At 40.2% G+C, this 22291-nt stretch overlaps 1 protein-coding gene across 1 annotated transcript in view; it reads right to left on the minus strand.

Moving 5' to 3' along the window:
- Window positions 1-22291, minus strand: part of LOC118797793 (mycbp associated protein) — a 53961-nt gene that overhangs the window by 30423 nt on the left and 1247 nt on the right. The window contains 7 exon segments of the mRNA XM_036557062.1: window positions 1428-1543; window positions 6764-6908; window positions 6910-6939; window positions 7214-7320; window positions 7485-7593; window positions 7595-7648; window positions 10045-10169. Of these exon segments, the coding sequence (XP_036412955.1) occupies window positions 1428-1543; window positions 6764-6908; window positions 6910-6939; window positions 7214-7320; window positions 7485-7593; window positions 7595-7648; window positions 10045-10169 (686 nt within the window).

A 22291-nucleotide genomic window follows, 5' to 3' on the forward strand; every position in this document is an offset into this window, starting at 1 on the left:
ACAAAGAAACATGTTAAAGTTGTGTTTACATTTCTCTGTAATGAAGTAGCATTACAGTATATGTTTTTGCGTTCACATTACAGTTATGGACTTCATAAGTGTGTGTGTATATATATATATATATATATATATATATATATATATATATATATATATATATATATATATATATATACACACACACACACACACACACACACACACACACACACACAATCACATATTATCCTGTAAGCTAATTTAATGGTTAAAGTCTTGCTACCTTTACAACTCCCAACTGACATTGTTCACATTTTGTCACTAAAGACCAGAATGAATCTAATGATACAGATATTAAACACTACCTATGTTATTAAGAACGGCCAATTAAACACACTGAGCTTTGAAAGATACAAATTTAAGTCTTACTGTTTTCTCTCAGGAAACATTTCATCCAACATGTTTCCCACTACTTTACAGTACCTACTGCCGTCTGCCAGTAGAATGGCAAAATTAACACACAGGGGAGCGTAACAGTGTTTGGCTGCCCGCAGATGTGTCTGCAGACATTTTAGCGCAGTCATCGACTGACGCTGATTATCTCAAAATGGCATTAATCGGCCTGATTAATCGGCCGACTGATTAACCGGTCGACCACTAAACGAGTATAAAATTAAGTACGTAGCCACGCAGTCTCCATAGACAAACACTGGCAGTAGAATGGGTCGTACTGAAGAGCTCAGTGACTTTAAATATAGCACTGTTATAGGATGCCAGCTTGGCCGCAGTTTGTGAAATTTCTGTCCTCCATGATCTGGCACTATTAGAGCAATTATTGTGAAAGAGAAGTGTCTAGGAGAAACAACAGCTCAGTCACGAAACTCAGAGTGGGGTTACCGAGTGCTGAAGCGTGTAGTGTGTAAAAATGACCTATCATGAGCCCAATATCACAACGCGCAATGCCAAGCATTGGCGGGAGTCGTGTAAAACATTCCACCACTGGACTGAAAACGTGCTCTCCAGAATGATGAATCACGCTTCACTGTCTGGCAGTCTGATGGACGAATCTGAGTTTGGCGGATTTGTCCATCAGTCTGCCAGAAAGTGAAGTGCGATTCTTCACTTTTTTTTCATTTTTTGAAGCTCTTGTGCTGATGTGGCTTCTAGAGGCACCTTTAAACTCTGAACAGGTGGCATCCTATGACACTGCCATGTTTAACGTCACTAAGCTCTTCTGTATGACCCATTCTCCTGGCAGTGTTTGTCTATGGAGACTGCATGGCTCTGTGCTTGATTTTATACACCTGTTAACAATGGATATGGCTGAAACACCTGAACTCAATGATTAGGAGGTTTGTCCACATATATTTGGCTATATAGTGTATGTACAGAGGAAGAGAGAGAGAGAGAGAGATAGTGAGAGACAGCGAGAGACAGATGTTAATTACATGTCCAGACTCTAGGGCAGGTAGGCCTCTGCTGATGACTTCTCTTTGTTCCTGAATCTCTCTGAATCTGTTTGACTGGCTCATCAGCAGATCCTCCACTGGCTTCTGCAGCAGCTCTATAACACCATACACAGGACATGCAGGGAATTATGGGACATGCCGTCTGTTTTCCTGCTTCACATTACATAAAGAATCATTATATACTAAAACCTACTGTTTTGAGTTCACTCGTCTGTGAAATACGTTGATTACTGAGTGCAGCATCAGATCATGGCTCATTGGTAACGGCCCTGATGGCAGATTTACATCATAAAACTCTTCACACAAAGTAGCAGAGCTTTTCTGTGGTGACTGCGTCATTGATGATGGCGAACTGCTGACTCAGGTGTTTTACTGGTGTGGCCAGAGGGGTGGCCAGCCACCTCTGGACACCACTTGGCTACGCCCCTGTGCCATATAAAAGCTATATAATGTTTGTCAGTCCTGCTTCAGTAATGTAGCAGACTGGGAGTGTCGGACTGAGGACGTCAATCACAGGCGCTCATCAGAATATTAGGCCACACCCAGATAGCTCTCAGATTAACTACTTTTAAGCTTTTATCATATTTCAATTTTTTTTCCGTTTTCATTGAAATTTTGCCAAATTCAAATAAATTTTTGCTCATTTGTATATTTCTTGTAATTAATGTAGCAAAAAAAAATGACCTAGTAACACCAAACATCGGTCACATTTCATTGACCGTAAACACTCAACTGCCAACAGAATGACCTCATAATCTCAAGAAAAAGCATGAAGTTTTATGCAGAGCTGTTCTTTTGCACATTCTAAAATGCTTAACTCTAACAGTTCTCCTTAAAATGCAGTTCAATGAAGAGAAAAATGCTTAACCCAAAAATTAATGTTCTGTCTTTGGATTACAGTTGTGTTCTACTGGCAGCAGAAAGTAGGTTTATTGGGTTTATTAGGTTTTGCGACATTAATCCACATTAAGCTGTTTCCTTTTAGCATGTTTCAGTGGAGAGAAAAACACTTAAGGTGTCTTGGCTGATTGAATATTTGGGGTAAGGTGAAAATTGTGGAAATTTGATTTTTATAATAATGTGTTGTCAGTGGAGGGAAGAAAACACAACATGTCTTAGCATATTTGCGCTGTACAGCTACGCATATTTGGGTGAATGGGGAAAACTGAATAAATGGGATTTTTCATGAAGCTGTTAATGTATAGTGTGTTTTAATGGGGAGAAAAATGCTTGACGTGTGTTGGCTGATTGACTATTTGGGTTAAGGGAAAAATGTGCCAGTTGGATATTTGATGAAGCTGGATGCTCATAATGTGTTTCAAAAGAATTGAAAAATGCTTAATGTCTTGGTTGATGAAATATTTGGGGTAAGGGGAAAATTGTGTAAACCTAAATCTAAAAGATCCTTCATGAAAAGTTATTACATGAAATAGTTATGAATGCACTGCCTGAGGTCTAAGAGATTATTGTATTATGATTAGTTTTGAAAACATTTTGGCCTAAAACATATTTAACATTCATTTATGGTGGAGAGGTACTTAAGGCAAATATATACACATTTTCTAAACCACTTATCCTTCTGGGTCTCAGGGGTGCTGGAGCCTGTCCCAGCGGTCATTTGGTGGAAGGCAAGAAACACCCTGGGCAGGTACTTAAGGCAAATAGTACAACCAAAATATTTTTGATTCATCACCATCTATTACATACACAAAAAAAAAAAACTTATTTAAATGCTGTAATTAATATAAATATTAAGATCTTTGTCATTTCTTTGTCCTTATGTACATAAAAAACCTGAAATGCCACTTCTTCCAACCCAAACAGTGCAAAAAAAGACTACAGATATAAAACGTTCATGAATGGTTTAAAATGAGTTTATTAATTGTTATTAATTAGGTCTTAACGACCGTAAAATCATTAATAAGCATTTACAACACATACATAAAAAGGACAACAGTGACCTTTTGTCTGCCTAATAGTAAATCCACATTAATTTATACAGTTAAACCTCAGATTCTGATGTTTACTGAAGTTACTTTTGCTTCTTCATCAGTCAGCATTAAATATTCATATTCATCAGATACACCTTACTTTTGCCCCTTTGTTCATGTGTTATAACTGCTTATTAATGAATAATGAAGTGTTTGACAAAACTAAACCACTAACAAACCATTTTTAAACCATCTATATATCCTTTAAAAGGTTAGTCCTATCTTAAAAGTGGTACCCTTTGGTCACTTTAAATCAATTTAAATGCATTTAAATGTGACCAAGAAAACATTACGGTTTAGTCATTTAAATACTTTCAGGTTGGGTCTCACTACTTGTCGGATTTCATGAGCATAATCCTTTTTGGGAATGGAGAAATTTGTGCAAATTAGATTTTCCCCAGGACTTTCGGTCTTTTAACATACTCGATAAACGCTTCAGAATCCTCTGTAACCATGCAGTGGTTACGCATTCCCTCATTATTGTCAGTAAGCCTGCGAGCCTGTCATGGGGGAAAGCAAGCCAGCCCAGCGCAGAATGATTCACCCTGCTCTGTGCCAGATAGTGGACGTGTTATGTGGAGCTTCACACACTAGCGTGAAGAGGCGAAGCACTGAGTAGGAGACGCACACACACGCTAGAGGGATTACCTTCGGCTTCAGTAATCAGATTCATACTGAGTCATTACTTTGTATCTATATCTCCAAATACGGTAGCCTGGCCTATAGCACAACCAGAAAGATCAGTAAGTTATGCAACGTAGATCCTACAGCCCCCGGGGCTTCAAGCAGCTTTATGCAACAGCAGTGAGATGAGGCTATTTTATCAGAGTACGTAGGCTTATGGGTTCACTCTCACCACCTGAATCTTCATGAGGTGCTTCTAACCACTGTGCGAAGACTAGGCTTGATATCACGACTCTGCAAAGCAATGAGCCTGACTGCAGAGGCTTTAACATCTAGTGTTTACTTTTACTGAAGATTGAACACAAACAGTGGCATAACTAGGATCTCATGGGCCCCAGTACAACAAATGGGCAATCGTGGGCTGGAGGTTAGGGAACCAGCCCTGTGACCGGAAGGTCACTGGTTTGATCCCCTGAGCCGACATTACGTGACTGAAGTGCCCTTGAGCAAGACACCTAAACCCCAACTGCTCCCTGGATGCTGCAGACAGGGCTGCCCACCACTCTGGGCAAGTGTGCTCACTGCCCCCTAGTGTGTCACTAGTTGGTATGTAGTGTTTCACTGCACGGATGGGTAAAATGCAGAGGTGAAATTTCCCCGTTGTGGGACTTATATGGGTCACTTAATCTTAAAACATGAAAATCTTCAAGTCAAAGTGATTTACTCAACCAAGTAACTTGTCTATTGTAAGCTAATGATTAAAGTATGTTATTCCTCACCATTTCAAACTAATCACAACTGTTGCAATTAGTAATATTCCTGCATTGTGTATCATCGTATCTAGGCATCAGCACTGACTCTTGTTTCTGGAAGTGCCTTAGTTCAGGGGCATCTTTGGACTTCTGTCTATTTGCACAGGCTTATGGGTGCATTTTCTAAGTAGACAACAATGCACTTCTGTAAGCTGCTCTGGACAAGAATAAGTGGACAATTATGCCACTGATTACTTTCAGCAAATCTGTAATAAGGTGGCAGGCATCATCCGCGCAGAACAAGTTACTTACTCCAGCAAATGTTTACAATTAGCAAAAAAAGGAGTAGTATATATGAGAGACTAAAGACGTTTTCTAGCCCACAGCCTAAAGGGTTTGCTTGCAGAACCTCAATTTGTACCCAACTCTGGCCTTGAAGAGTTGGACACTCCTGTACAGTGGAAGTGATTGGACAGTACAAAGGCACCCATGGTGCTGTTGGAGAGCAGAAGAAGCAGATGCTGTGGGATGAAGATGGAGGTTCTGAAGATTCAGATTCAGAAGAGGCAGATGCTGTGGAATGGAGTTAAAGATTAAGACTATGAAGATTCATGTTTAGAAGAATTGAATGCTGTGGGATAGATATGAAGGTTAAGGTTCTGGAGATCCATGTTCAGAAGAAGCTTATACTGTAGGATGAATATGAAGATTAAGACTATGAAGATTCATGAGCAGAAGAAGCAGATGCTGTGTGATGTATACGAAGATTAAGGTTCTGGAGATCCAGGTTCAGAAGAATCTTATAATGTAGGATGAATATGAAGATTAAGGTTCTGGAGATTCATGACCAGAAGAAGCAAATGCTGTGGGATGGATATGAAGGTTAAAAATCCAAAGATTCAGGTTCAGAAGAAGCTGATGCTGTAGGATGAATATGAAGATTAAGATTCTGGAGATTCATGAGAAGAATAAGCAGATGCTGCGGGATGGACATGAAGATTAAGGTTCTGGAGATTCAAGTTCAGAAGAAGCTGATACTGTGGGGTGGAGATAAAGATCAAGGTTCTGGAGATTCAGGCTCAGAAGCAGCTGATGCTGTGGGGTGGAGATGGAGATGAAGATTAAGATTATGGAGATTCAGGTTCAGAAGAAGCTGATGCTGTGGGATGGATATGAAGATTAAGGTTCTGGAGATTCAAGTTCAGAAGAAGCTGATGCTGTGGGATGGATATGAAGATTAAGGTTCTGGAGATTCATGAGAAGAATAAGCAGATGCTGCGGGATGGACATGAAGATTAAGGTTCTGGAGATTCAAGTTCAGAAGAAGCTGATACTGTGGGGTGGAGATGAAGATCAAGGTTCTGGAGATTCAGGCTCAGAAGAAGCTGATGCTGTGGGGTGGAGATGGAGATGAAGATTAAGATTCTGGAGATTCAGGTTCAGAAGAAGCTGATGCTGTGGTGTGGAGATGAAGATTAAGGTTCTGGAGATTCAAGTTCAGAAGAAGCTGATGCTGTGGGATGGATATGAAAGATTAAGGTTCTGGAGATTCAAGTTCAGAAGAAGCTGATGCGGTGGGGTGGAGATGAAGATCAAGGTTCTGGAGAATCAGGTTCAGAAGAAGCTGATACTGTGGGGTGGAGATGAAGATCAAGATTATGGAGATTCAGGTTCAGAAGAAGCTGATGTGTGAGGTCGAGAAAAAGGTTAAGGTTCTGGATATTCTCTGGGATGGATATGAAGGTTCAGAGATGAAGGTTCACCTTCTTCAGCTGTGGGCTGGAAAACATCTCCATTTTTGGTGGTTAATGCAAGGCTGCAGGTTTGCATCAATGTCACGCTGTACTAATGTAGTAAGTCCTAACTCTATTTGCTATGTATACTTGGTCCTGTTTCTGACTGCATTTCAGATGCCTTCACTGATATGAAGCGCTAGTTTCAAACTCACGTGAGATGAAGTTCTGCTGTCTGCGTCTCTCTGTCATGTGATAATTCCAGTTCTGGAGAGCGTGGCCTTGAAGATCCCACTCACTCTTCGGAAGGGATTTGACCTTCTCGTTGTTCTTCTGCTCTCCAGTCTCCAGAGGGTGCTTTGTCTTTCAGATCAGGAATTCGCTTAACTAGCTGCGAGAGAATGATATCAACGGCTGAACACAATTAAATGCTAATGCAGATGTTATATGTATAAATATGACTTGAGTAGCGTTTTAGATAATCTGCACCACTGTTCTGAATAAAACCTAAAAGCCTGAGGGACGTTTTCAATAACATGGATTAAACCTAGTTTTGGATTAAACTGCAGTATGAGTGGTAGTTCACCCATGAGTTCACCCAAGTCCAAATTTGTCTAGGTTTAATCTGGCAAATGGAAAATCAATACCGAGCAAGACAAGCTCACCTCCATCTCTCCTCTGGCCTCCATCTCTCTTCTAAAGTCCTCCAGACTTCCCAGAATGCTGTGGGGCAGGACCATGCCCTGGGCATCAAAGCGTGGGCCTCCTGGACCTTATAAATGATTAAAGCAATCTCTAAATACAGTGAACATTTTGAAGCCACTCTTAACTTGAGCCAGGTAACAGTGTCAGCAACTAGTAGCAAGCTTAGTAGGCTTTGAATGCCAACATGTAATGCCACAGAGTGACCAGTGTAGCCACTAAAGCCCTTACTACCTGTGTAGTCCAGTGGCAGTGGTGCTGCATCCTGCGGCAGGGGTCTTGCCACGGCAACCTTCACACCTGTTCTGACCTCCTCAAGGGGGCGTGTCTTGCGGACTAGCACACAGGGTTGTTGCACGGGGCTTCTGGGAATCTTTTGGTGGCTGAGGGGCCCGCAGCTGTATGTACACAGACAGAAAGAACAGCATGTAAAGATTCAAAATGGATAGGTGTCAAGGAGCATCTCCTCCTTCCAGAGAGTCTGATAAATCAAGATCTGATCTATGCCTACCTCACATGAGCTGGTTTAGTACTAGTCTGAGTTGCATTCTGATTTGCTTTTTCATAGCTGTGTACACATTTTAGTGCGCCAGATTTAATCAGTGCAGTGGAAAACACATGAACGCAAGCAATGTGTGCTCTGACTGAGCCTTTCAAAGCGAGGTATAGGCGTCAGTGTGACAGAACGAACAAACTAGTTTCCCTGGTTAAATCTATTTCCATTTTCATATTCCCCCTTATTTCAGTCCCATTCTGCTCTAGTCTTACAGTAGTTCATACACTTTCTCTCACCATTTTATCAGCTAATGCTGCTGTTTACTTCTCACTGCAATCTCAGTGTTTGCTAGCTTGGTACATAATATCACCTCTTACAGTTAAAGTATGCTACTGGCTTTTACATCATGATGCTAGCAGGTTTAGAACATACATTACTTACATGAGCTGCAGTATTTCATGGTCTGGGAAAAGGCCCAAGCTTGGTTTGAGCTGTCCTTAAATAACACCTGGGCAAAATTCAGACATGCTCAGTAGAGCCCTGTTGGAGTGATCCATTTGGAGGGGGGGGCGGTTCCTGGGGTTCATATAGTTTGAAATGTGTTTTTTTTTATTTCATTTGTTCATTCTGTGTGTTTTTTAGCTTATGATTCAAGAATCCATTGTGAACAAGCTTTTCTTGGATTTGGTATTTATTTCATAAGTTATTATTGATGGTTATTATTGTTTCCCCCTGCAGAGGTGAAGGACTGGTATGTGCTGGGTTGGGTAGATGGGATGTCTATTTAAGGAGCTCAATGTTCTTCTGTAGAGAGAGGAGATAGTTGGTTGATTGACAATGTATTTTGAGGGAGACTGTTACATCCTCAAAGTTTATAATGTATTCTGTAAATAGTTTTTTGTTTATTGGTTTATTTATTTTTTCTTTTTCTCAGCATTTTGTTATTTTCTCGACACCTTTCACTAAATAAACACCCCTTGCACTGAATGTGCTATTGTGGTTTGCCATTGCTTTTTCTTACAACTCACAAACCTTCTCAGAGCATATCTACCCTCACCTGCAAGCAAGGTGTGACAGATTAAAAAAAAGTGAAATTAATGACATCACATCTTTGCAGCTTTTAAGTGAAATATTCTCACGGGTTTCTCATGTATTTGTTTACTACAGATTTGTTCTTGTTACGACCCTGTTTTGAAGAATCTCCTTCCTCTACGTCAGCCCTGAAGAAGTGTTCTGTGGTTGGTTGATTTGCAGGTCAGTTTCCTGTCAAAGTAGGTAGTTTGTGGCCAAAATGTACCAGACTCTGAGGACAGACAGCTTCAAATTTTGCTTCGTGAGACTAGCCCCCATGTCCAAACCAACAAAATCAAACCAACCCAAAAGTTAAGAAGATCCATTTTGTCCTTTCAGCAAAAATCAAACCACCTTGGGAGCCACAACATTTTATGTTCATTCTACCATATTAGCTGTAAACATGTCTCAGTATGTTTTAATGTGTTAGTACAGGCTAAAAAATATAATATAAACAAAAACGCAGGCTTACTTTGTTCTGCTTTAAGCTTTAGCTCAGCTAGAAAAATGTGCTTTTCTCACATCTCTGGCAAGACACTTTTCCAAAAGTTGAATAGTTTCTTGTAAAATGTCTCAACGTTTGATTTTTTACAAGCCTGAAGTCAGCGTCTCATTTGCCAGCTTCTCCTTTGAATTTTCCCATTCCACCTCAGATGGTGCAGGAGGCACCATTTCAGGTGGAACAGGAAAATTCCAACAAGAAGCTGACTTCAGCCTCGCAACTTTTTAGTGTTTGACAGTTTCTTGTCACAGATTACACATATCAGGAAACCAGCTAGAGTGCTTATAAACACAAATAAGTCCATTCGTCTCCAAGTTATCCATGTTCATCTTAAATCTTTCTTCTTGCCTAGGTGAGATTGTTGTCTGCATTGCTGCGTGACCAGCAGTCTGTGTGCCAACCTTCGGGGTTAAAGGATGAATTAGCAGTTATAGGCTACATTAACTCCAGCGTTTTGTTAAAACTATGTTGAACGATCAGCCGAGCTTTGTTTTACTGCAAAGGAGGATTATTTTACTTTTACCTGCAAATCTAATTCTGCTGTGGAGCTGCAACAGGGCAGTAACAGAGCCGCACATTGCCGATCCCTGGCCTAAACCAACAGCATAGTACAGATCAGCCATAAAATCTAGTGCCACCTCACATATCCAAATCCATATGTCTGATCTTCGGCAGATCTCCAGGAGCAGGACTGATGTAACTTGAGTGCTGTGAGCTAGCTTTACCTTCTCCAGGTGCTCAGGTCTGACGGACAGGGCCTGGATGTCCTCGCCTTTCAGAGTGGAACTACTGCTCTGTTCTCCACATACAGTGGATGAGGACTCCTCCAATGGTTTCCCTCGCTTCTTGTCTGACACACAAAGACAGAAGAGAGGAGAAAAGTAGAAATTATGCAAGGATTTATTCTTCAGAATAAAGTTTCCTAAATGGTTCTTGGTTCGGACACATAGTTTTAGGAAAAGTCTTTGTAGAACCTTTGCATCATGTGGTTCTTTAGTGTTTGTGATTACAAGCAGTTCATGTTACTGGCATTTGCACCACGTTTCATTTCCAAAGCCCCCTTTTTTCTCCCAATTTACTGAGAAAATTTGTCAAAAACGTGCACATACACGCACACGGGCACGCAAACCCTTCCAGCCACTCAATCGATTCCCATACTGGATTCATTAAGCGCTGTCTACCTTGTTGACAAAGAGCAAAACAAAGCCCATCCATCAACAGTAAGGAAAATGCGTCATGTTGCTGTGGACAACAGGAAGTGGCCTCTACCAGCTGCCGATGAGTTTGTGCCACACAGAGCAACAAAACATCTATCATAAAAACAATTTACATCTAACACACAGGAAATGTACCACTGATTTGCACAGTTTAATGTAATCATGATGTACTACATTGTAGCACTGCACCATTTATCATTTATTAAATGTTATTTTAATATTGGCCGGTGCAATACTGATATTACTGATGGCTGCAATATGCAAATGACCCATTAAACAACTGTTATGAGGTTGGACAGCCTCCTACAGAATGTGGGCAAGAATTCCATTCAGCCTAATTAGAAATTATTGTGAAAGTTGTCAAAATAACTGGATTTAGATTGTGTTAATAATTTCAATTGCAAAGAAGCCATAAAAAGCAATTTCTACATCTCTTGGGTGTCTTTCACTTGAACTATGCCTAATTTTTGTTCAATAACAATAATGGAATTTAATTTTATGAAAATGTCTGTGTTTTAAAACAACAGAGGTGAACTGGGTTTTCGTCAACATTTCTAAAAGTGTTTTTATAGTGTTTAAATGGCGGTTTTTTTGATGTGAAGAAAACAACAGTTGTGCATTTTATCTCAGCACAGCTGTCTTTGTGCAGAGGCGGGACTCATTTTCACAGCAGGTTGTTCTCACTCCTCCCCTTTCACCCATCATTGCTCACTAGCAGCTCAACACATAGTGACAATAGAGTTCCAGTTAATTTGATGACAAAGTTAGAGAGAAAAATATTTCATTTGATTATATTAATTAGAAATATCCAAGCAGAAACAAGCTTTACTGGAAACTCAATGAGTGCATTTACATGCACTTAATAATCCAGTAACTGCAGAAAATCAGATTTTGTCGGCAAGCCAATAAACTCACAGAAGAAGACGTGATGTAAACCTAAAGTAAAACCCAAACTTCATGCTGCGCCTTTTTTGGTAAAAATTGCGCCACTTTACCTGAAAATATAAACATACATCATTTAGAACATGAAGAATATTTGAATCCTTCATGTCATCAAGCATCAGCGTTACTCCAAAAGTGTTTTGCTGCGTCTTGCGGCAACACTGCTCGCTTATTTCCAGCACCGCCATTTGTTTCGCACCTGCGCAGACTGAGAAATCCGAAAAGAAATCAGAGTAAGTGTTTACATGCACTGAGAAATCTGATTACTGAGCTAAAATCCAGCTCTCTTTATCAGATTTCTTAATCAGATTTCTAGACCTTACACTGATCTAAGATATCAGAGTGTGCTGTTTACATGGCTATTTGAATAATCAGATAACTGCAGACATCCAGAATGTTCCAACTTTGATCAGATTATTGGGTGCATGTATAGTGACTCTAAACAAAATGTGCTACAATTCCGGGGTTGAACTGAATTTTAGCCAAAATTCCGGAAAGCTCCACAGGCAGAGCATGAAAACTAACCATACGATGTGCTGTAAGCATTTCAAGCAATCACACAGATGTTCCAGACAAGTTTTGTCATATCATATTATTGATGTGAACCATAAAATGTAAATATATTTCGTCAAAATAATGCAGGCCAGTCTTTAACTCACACTTAAAAGATGGTTCTTCAAGGATTCTTTAATAAAGGAAATGGTCGTATTTGGATGGTGAAATGGTTCTTCAGATTGATGGGGAATGTGCTGTATATGGTCCTGTATAGAACCTTTTTGAAAACAGCACCAAAAAGGTTCTGCTATTGTTACCATGTCACGCTTATCATACACAGCAAAAGAATGCAGTATAGTGCTCTACCCATATCATGCAGCTCTGCTATATACTGTCAGATTTCCAGCAGAGGCCCTGAGCGCTGCTGCTGGCAGTAGGTAGAGCAATGACTAACACATGAAGCATGAGGTTTCTCCACAGCCTTGCACTCCAATGTGTAGGTGAACAGAGAAGAAGCCAAAAGGCTGGATTCCAACTGACATCCGTACTGCATGTTTTTCTTCCTGTTTGCATTTCAGCGGTGCAGAAAAGAGGACTGAACGACAAAAGCCTGGCAGTCGAGGACGGGCTCTCGAGATGCTGATGAAGGACGGCAAAACAGAGGAAGCCTCATTCAAAGTTTGAAAAAAGGTGCCAGAGCACAAAGAGCAAGGAGAGCAAGGAGAGATGGGAGTGAATCCTCACATTGTCAGTTTAGCCGAGCGGCTGATTAACTCTTAGAAGTCGAGAGTTACTGATGTTACTTTGGACTTTTTGACGTTATGAAGTCATTAAGCTGGACTGACTGTGGAACCACAAAATTTTACAGGATCTTAGAGAAAAGGGTAACACTTTACGGTTCATAAGGCTACATGACATGCACATAAGCTTGCCATGACAACTGACATAACCCTACATAAATGTTTATAAATGCTTATTCCTATAGGCATCATCTGTCACAAAGGCTACTTTAGCTAACTTTGATCAAAATTGGCAAATACAACCTTTATAGCAAATGACGTCTGTTGGAATAGGCATTTATAAACATTTATGTAGGTCTATGTCAGTTGTCATGACAAGCTTATTTAGATGTCATGTAGCCTTATGAACCGTACCCTACAGTAAAGTGTTACCGAGAAAAGTTTTCAAATCCAACTGCCACAAAAGATGTCATGAAGTCATAAAGAACATGATGCATATATATATCGCTTTATATGTTTGCTGGAGAACAGCTAGACAAAGACAAGGACTTCTAGAACGACGTGCTTTTGAATGAATCCAATGTTGATTCATTTGACAGTAACAGAAGACGTTTAGCACAAACCAGACACACCATTTGAGCACAAGAACCTCATACCAACTGTGAAGCCTGAGAATTTTTCCACGTGTCTCAAAGAGCTACAGGTCAGAAGTAGCTCAAATAAAATTATAGCTTTTCTTTTTGTCATAATTGTGGCTTCTAAATAAAGAAATAAAGAAATAAAGCCAGAACATTACAAATCCTTATGAGAACTGGGTGTCACTGTATTTAAATGCGAATAAATAGAGAATACAGAGTTTCAGGGTTCTACCTACTGAGGTAACCGCAAATGTTAATGAATCATTACTGACCACCTATCTGACCTTATGTTCTGAGAAAAACAGAACTGTGCCCGGTTCCCTTAAGATTGACTGTGTGTTGTGAACTGTGTTAGCCTGCCTAGCTCGCAGCCAATGCGTCAGCCAATGAAGTCAAGGCTTTTTTTTATTTCTTTTTAGAAAAAATGAGGTTATTAGCAGCCATGCAACAACTCAACATATGTCTTTGTTAGAAAGAGAGATTTTATTTGAAGCTGTGAGAAGCTTTACTCTGCTCTGCTCACAAAGAGACTGAGGAACGTCATTGCTGAACTTGGTTAAAGGCTGCCTCCTTTGTCAGTAAAGTGATTGACTGACCTGCAAAATGGCCAACCACTGAGTGATTTTACACAAGAGGTCGGCAAATGCAATGCCAGTCAAAACGTTTGCGCTGACTGTATTAAACATGTTCATGAATTGTTTCCAGTGGAGCTTTAAGCCAATAGTGGGAGATCTTCACTTGTTAGAGTCCACCGAGAGGAAGACGCTCATCACCGATGGTTAAACTAGGCAGTTCATTTTTCGTCAGCTTATCAAAGCGGATTTAGGAGAGTTAGTTTCAGTAGTTAGCTATTCTAGATTGGCTGCTAATCCTAAGTTCCATTAATGAGCGAATGCTGTCATGGATACGGTTGGATTTTACTGTAGTAAACCTCAGTCACCCCTCAGTGTTTTCGATATCAAGTAACACGAATTTCATGAATTCCCTTTGGTGAGGGAGATCCTACCCTTACAGTTCATACTTCAAGAAACATCTTAAGGTGTTTCATGCAACCAGACACTACTGTGACACAGTCACGCACACGTAGAGTGAAGTCACTGGGACATTCACCTCTATATCTAACACCAGTCATACTCATTACTCCGCAGGCTGACTGCTGTTACCATGGAAACATTTTTTTTCCCTTTTCTCTTCCCATTTATTGCAGTCTACACTCAAATAAAGATGCTTCTTTAAGGGTTCTTTGGTAAACACAAGGGTTCAATATAGAACCATGAACACTCAAAGAACCACCTGCATGATTACATGGTGAAATGGTTCTTCAGACTGACAGAGAGTGTGTTGAATATGGTTCTATATGGCACCAAAAAGGGTTTTGCTATTGTTACAAACTTGATGTTACGATAGCAGAGCCGTTTGGGTGCAATATAGAACCCATTCCAAAAAGGTTCTATATAGAACCGTCTACAGCACATTCTCCATCAATCTGAAGAACTCTTTCACAATGCAAAGGACCCTTTAATCATGCAAAGTGTTCTATGAGTGTTCATGGTTCTATATAGAACCATTTTCTTTACTAAAGAGCCATTGTTTTTAAGAGTGTATACAACCATTTAAAAAAAAGGTTTTATATAGATCAATATACAACACAGTCTCCATCAATGTGAAGAACACTTTCATGATGCAAAGAACCCTGTAATCATGCAAGGGGTTCTTTGAGTGTTCGTGGTTCTACATAGAACCATTTTCTTTACTCAAAAACTCTTGAAGAACCAAGAATTCTACATAGAACTATATATAACACAGTCTTCTTCAATCTGAAGAACTATTTCACCATGCAAACAACCATTTAAGCATGAAGTGGCTCTATTTGGAACCCATGGTTTTAAATATAACCATTCCTCTTACTAAGGAACACTTGAAGAACCATCTTTAAGAGTGTAGGCAGTAGTGCTCCTCCCAACAGCCAAACATGTAACCAAGCAAATTAGCTGCTAAATAAGACCTGCTGAGCTTTTCACATTGTCCACAACTGACTCCAGCAAAACAGCTGAAACAGAAGCTTCCGAAAGAAAAGTCCCACATATTATTCATACACATATGTAAAAATAGAGAAGTTATCAATCTAATTTTTTAGTCAGCCCGACCCTAATGCCAGCACAAAGCTGTTTCACCCTTCTGTGATGAAAGAGGGAGTCTTTAGTTGGAGGAATATGAGAATCAGTGAAGATTAGACAATCAAATTGCCACTGTCCCATTAAAACCTTTGAATATTTTCAGTTACTCATTTATTTAGTTATTTATTTAGATATGTATTTAGTCACTAACACAACATGTTAAATGAATATACATTAAAGCTGCTGTCAACGTGGTTTCAAGTGTTTAAAAGTTTGTTTTTAACACTAAAAATGTGCAGTGGATTAAGTTTACAAGCAATTCAAGCAATATACATAAATTAATAATTTACTATTTATAATAATAATAATTTAACAGCAGATAAATGCTTCAAAAATGCTGAGCTGCTGCCTGCTCAGAACTGTGTGGGTGTGTCAGAATGCAAAATGATTGACACTGGTATCTCCCTGCCAACATAAACAACCTGGCACCAGTAGCAGTGGAATGACAGCCTCCCTTGCTGGAAAAAGACCACTTTGCTTTTCTCGGCCAGTTGCTAAATGGTGAATAAGAGCAAGAGCAGTCACTTTATATGAGGAAGAGGGACGCAAGTAGTTGACGTAAACATATTGCTAACTCTGATTGGTACTTTGGCAGATCTGACATCACCTGTGCCAAATTTAGTCCCATCCAACTCGAGTTGAACTGAAGAAAAGGACAGAAAAAAATCTCTCAACAGAAAAGGTGTAACGTTGAGGAGGGAGATGAAGAGGCAGGATGCAAGCGTCCATTTTTAGTGAAAGCCATGACGAAATAGAAGAATACTCACTAACAAAATACTACAACAGAAAGGAGACAAGGCTAAAAAACATGAAGAGGACTAGAAAAAAATTAAGAGGAAATGGGAATGGGGCCTGACAACATCTGAAAAACAGAAAGCACACAACCAGGGGTATAAATGCGTACGGAAGAGGACAGGGCTACAGACAACAGACAGGTGAGACAGATGACAAGAAGGCAGGCCCAGAGAGGAGACAAAGACCAGAACAACAACAAAAGCACATGGAACAAGAAAGCAAAGTCTGAAACAGAAGAAGGTAAGGACAGGGCAAGACAAAACTTCACAAAAGGCCTGCCAGTTCATAGTAAAAATATCATAACTATAGATAACAGAAAAAATGATGAAAATGAGTAGACAGGGCTTTAAACTCAAGAACATCTGACCATCTCGTAAGTATGACGATAAGTACCTTCTCGTAAACATGTTAGTGTTTCAGTTTAATGGCAACAGATAACAGTTATGAGAATGATACTGTCGTGATACAAGAGCTCCTAAGATTTCCACTCAAAAACACTGCTACTAAAGGAAGGTCACAAGAACTCAAGCACACAAGTCTCCTAGGCATGAGGAGAGTGACCCTCCTATCACCGGGCAGGACACATCACCTCCAGCCTGAAAGTACACTTCACGAAGCTCGAGAGTGAGTTACACCAAGTCCAGGAAATAGTCGCTGATCATCAGTCTGAGAAACGTTAATAACAGAGGCAGCTACATAAAAGAACTGCATGAGCTGAAGGAACATGTCTGAGAGAGAAAACTGCAGTAGAACAGACAGAACTAAATGCCAAAAGAGAACATGTGAAAGAGCCGCAGAAGGACAGACACAAGCAGACAAAGAAGTAGCAGCATTCAGAGAGAAAGTCAAGGACAGAGCCAACACGCTGCAAACGACTGCACTAGCCTCACAGGAGAATGAAAAACATTATTCATTTTCAGATATGTTCATCTAACAAGGCATTTTGGATCATTTCTATTGGTCGATTAATGATGAAATGTGCACACAGTGTAAAGAAGAGTAGGGTGTTTTTTTTAAATTCTGTAAAAAAAAATATATATGCAAATAAATAAACAGAGTGATAAAATACTGAGAGGAAAAACAACAGCATGTTCCTCACTTAGAGTCTGAGAGATCCACCCAGAACAGCCAAACCCTCTAACTCGCAGAAGAGCCCTCCAAACTAACAAACACAAAGGGGTAAATTAAAGTGGGTGATGGCAATAAACCTAACCTCTCGGTACTCTTAAGCCTTTTTATGATACATAATATGTATTGCATTATTTAGTTTCCATGAGGTTCATAAGTGAGGCAAAGAATAGACAAGATGGACAATAAACAACTTTAGAGGAAACAACAGCATAAATTAACCCTTGTGTGGTGTTCAGGTCTGTGAGACCCGTTTTCATTGTTTACCAAAAGAAAAGATGATGCGATTTATTATTATTTCAACCTGAGATTCCTTGGCGTTTGCTCATTTTCTGTGAAGAACATATAAAATAACCCATTTTCAGTGCCTTCACACTTTTCCCCACCCGCACATTTATATTACACATGGTGTTGGGCTGAACCCGTGGGAATAAAAGTGTGGAGGTGCAGTGTCCTTCACTCTGTACTCCTCCTACATGGCCTGCTTTAGTGTGTGTGTGTGTGTGTGAGGGTGGACAACATGGACAGGCTGCTGACTGGCTACAGCTGCTAAAGGAGAACCCTACACTGGCCAATTGTGATATTTTAAACATCTGGTATTTTTACATAAAGTGTTATGGCTGTATTGCTTTAAATAACCAATAATGTGGTGGGTCCACCAGACCACTGAGTAACAAACACATCACCACCACACAAGGGTTAACCAATCGATAAAAACGTGATAATCTATCCAAAAATATAATGATAACAGTGGTCAGGCATGAAGGAGAAACCTCAAGAAACACTAAAGACCAAATGTTAAACCACTCACTGACTCAAACGCCATACTTTCTCAACAGCCACATTCGCATGCAGTCCGATAATCAATTAATTAACTGACTAATAGTTTAATCGGAATAGAATACGTCCATGTAAACACCTCAATCAGAATACAGTTTCTATCAGATTGATCCAGTTGGGTAATGCTGTAAATAATCTGTTAAATAGAAGAATAATATCCATGTAAACGCCTGTATCTGATTACATTCCCTATCGGAAAGTTTAAGTCCGTTCTGATCATGTTCGTCGTGTCATAGTGAAAGTTTATACCGTTCAACATGGCGGAGCAGAAACTGGTCTGCAGAGGAGACGAAGTTTATGCTCTGATCTTTAAAAGACGGCGGTGGGACGGACGTCCAACTTATGTGTCTCAGAACACGACGTCTTCCTCTCGGCCTTCTTTAATAAGGACATGTGAAGTTCGAGTCTGACATCATTTTAAAGCAATTAAAAACACAAGCACTGCTCACTGCTGCTCATCTCACTCTGACTGGACTCACATGATGCTCGTTGTCATGGTAACGTCTACACTAAGTGTATGTAATTTTGGATTGGATTAGTTGTACTGAGCGTGTAAACAGAGCTTTTCAACAGATAGTTGAGTAGCGTGAGCATAAACACTTTAATCTACAATCAGAATTTATTCAATTGGATCGGTGAAAATCTGTCAGTGCCAACAGCCAATGGGAAAGCAGCTAAGCTCTGGTGTCCCACCAAAGAAAAAGCCTCAGAACTCCTCATTAAGACCAAGGAGAGAACCTTGAGAACTTGGGCTGGAGTTCTGGGCAGCTTCTGCTTGGAGCTAGTCATCCTACCACTTAACTACTTCAATATTTCAAATACTAGCACCATAAAAGGTTACCTGAGTAGTCATCATAGAGCGGAGATCTGCATTCCTGTGGCAGTACTGCAGCACCCACCACAATATCTTACCCTGCTGAACTGAATATGAGAAAGAGTGAGGGTAAAATAATGAGAAAGAGGGATGAAGTGATGCAGGGAACTCATGTGAGGCCCCAGGGGGTCAACTGCTCCCCAGAATGACTCTGCAAATGAAGATGTCAGGCACAGCAGGCTCTCATTACACCTCTCACCTCGCTCTCTCCTCATGGCCCCTGCCTCTCACATGAAGTATGGCTTAATGGCTGATTACCGTTTACCCCTAAAAGTTTCTGAGAAAACCACATCGCACATTAACACACAAGTGCTGCTGTGGTTTCAATGAATGAGTGTGGCGGTCTGGATTGACTGGGTCAAGACGTCACACTTACACTGTTGTCCATTCACTTCCTCCTCTCTACCCCACTGTATCCAACATACCCATTTTACATACAGAAAGTGTACCAGGTCAGTGGAATAAATAGGTCAGATTTTCCGTAATTCATTCAGTCACCTCATTTTTTATGAGGACAACTGTGTACCTTTCCTAACTCCCTGCCCAGGTACAAGAAACACTAATCACGTCTTTGAATAGGCCTTTTAATTTCTGCTTATGTGAGCCTAATCAAGAGCATTTCTAGTAGGCTTATACCTGAATCAGTTTTCCCTTTAATAAACCATTTTCCATATTTAATTTGGCTTGTTTTTGTGTACATCTTTATCGTTACTGTTATTTGTTATTTTGCCCACATGTGCTTTGGTGTTTTCCAAGCCACCACGGCAAATAAAACGTTTGTCCAACATTCATTTAAAATATTTAAATAATTCATCATTTAATCATTCATGTAGTTAATCAGAACAATCACATTTGCTTGAATTTGGGCCCTAAGAATTATTTATCCATTTAAAACAATTGCAGCTATGAATGGACAAAAGAGCTTAATCAGAATTACTTTTAATAATTCAGTGTAATCTGTTGAATGTGCTGAAGGTATCGCTTTAAGAGCATGAACAAAAGGGCCAAATTAGGAAAAAAGACAAAAGTATTGGCAGTAAAATAAGCACATTATTTGCTTCCGTAATTAAACTATAGTACATAAAAACACTGTCTTACTGCTACATTTATAGCCAACAGATTTGCAAGGAAAGGTCTGGATTTGGGGATAACATTGGCGAACCTCTGTTCCACATCCATTCAGCACTAGACTGTTCTATACACAGTATTCCTGTCTTTGTAGAGTCTTTCCATTGCCTTCTAGTATGACTACAGCTAAAGGCTACTGTGCTCCGCCTAAACCAACCCTAACCTTAACCACAGCAACCAAAAGATCAGCTCTGGACTCTTTTACTTTTCTAATAGAATCTGCAGTTTTGGGAAACTTTTTCCTCATGAAGAGCAGCCAGATTTCCAGCAACTTTACCATTTTGGTCCCCACAAAGTGATAAATACATAGCCACATAAACACACACACACACAGAGAAGCTTTAGCCTATTTAGCATGCCTGTTACACATGCTGTTATCTGAACTGCTCTGTTGACAACTAGGGCAAGTGTTGCGCCAGTCAAATGCCAAAAGTTATTCAATCAATGCTGCTGACACACTAAATCATTAAACTGCCCATAAACTGTCAAGCACCTGGTTGATTTCCTGCAGAGGAAAATGGGTCAAACTAGGTCTCTGCACTTCCTCCAGACTCTGTAACAGGTGCAGGCCGAGTTAGCCAACTTCCAACTACTGTCATGTAAGCTACCTGACGTAACTTTGTTTCCCGAGAGATTGGGTCACTACCGATCACGTATGTAGGTTATTTAGTAAAACCTTTTAAATCCGTTTTGTGTTCCAGTACAGCTTCAATGCTGTGTGTCAACAGGAATATGAAAGGAGACAAGTTTCACGCTGTTCCTACTCATTATTATTATGGGATATTCGCTGTCAGGAATGAAATGACCCATTGCTACCACTTGCGCTGTTCACATTTGGTATTATCATCCATTTGGACGTGATATGATCATAGGTGGACATGGAGACGTGTGGCCGCTCACACCTGGTTTTTCCATGTGTCTTGAATTTCTCTATAGTGGTTGGATTTCACGACTGGAGGAAGGGCACCGCCCACGTTTACTACGCCAGTCTCTCGCTGTGTTTGTTGTCATACAATTTTGTGTGTAAATACAAATTTGTGTCCCAATTCAGGGGCTGCGTCCTTCGGAGGCTGCATTTGAAGGCAGATTGCGTTACAGCAGCGCGACTAGGCTGTCCCATTTCAAAGGCTCCTTCATATGCGGCCGAGAAATGTGTCCCTCTTTTCCCTGGCAACAAACAGGTGGATCCTTTGCCAGCCAAAATACATGTTTCTCCTCCAACCTAAATCTAACAAACCTCGTTCAGCTACTCAGGAACTTCTAAAGGCAATAAGAAGGTGAAATAGGGAGCACAACTAGAGTTGGAGCTCAAGTTGGCAGGAAGATGCAGCAGATCTTCAGGTGACCATTATTCTACACTAGAACACACCTAAACACCAGGGGTTTATCGGGTCTGGTTCTGGAGGGCCTGGGTCCAGCACAGTTGGGTGATTTTCCTGATCTGATACCTGATATTGTTAATTTTGCTAGATTTAGTATGGGTAATTGAAACTCTACTGGACTCCAACATTCAGGACCAGAACTGATAGAAAGGAGATACACTGTTGGCATTATTTATGTAAATTGATTGGATTTAATTTGGATCATTCTGATTTCAGATTTTTAAAAAGTATACAAACCAAGTGCTCTACCTGCAATACAGTAGTCTCTGATGAGACCATGGCTAAAAGGGCAGGGGCTCCATTAAAGGGACGACATTTTAAATAAAAACTAATTTATAAGTCACAGTTGTAGTTTTAACACATAGCGCACATTTAAGGTCACATAGAGCGGCTAAATGCACCTAAGTACGGACCCCCTAAGGTGAAATGGTGATTATTTTTAATGAGATGTGGCCACAAATTAATATACTGAGGCAACAAATTATTGTATTGAGGCCATGAGTTAAGTTTCTTGTGGCCTCAGTATCTTAACTCTTGGCCTTGATAAACTAATTTGCAGCCAAATAAATAATCACCATGTCAGCTCAGGGGCTCCATTCCCAAGTGGTTATTTTGA

Source organism: Colossoma macropomum, unplaced genomic scaffold, assembly GCF_904425465.1.
Source record: "Colossoma macropomum unplaced genomic scaffold, Colossoma_macropomum, whole genome shotgun sequence".
Lineage (NCBI taxonomy): Eukaryota > Metazoa > Chordata > Actinopteri > Characiformes > Serrasalmidae > Colossoma > Colossoma macropomum.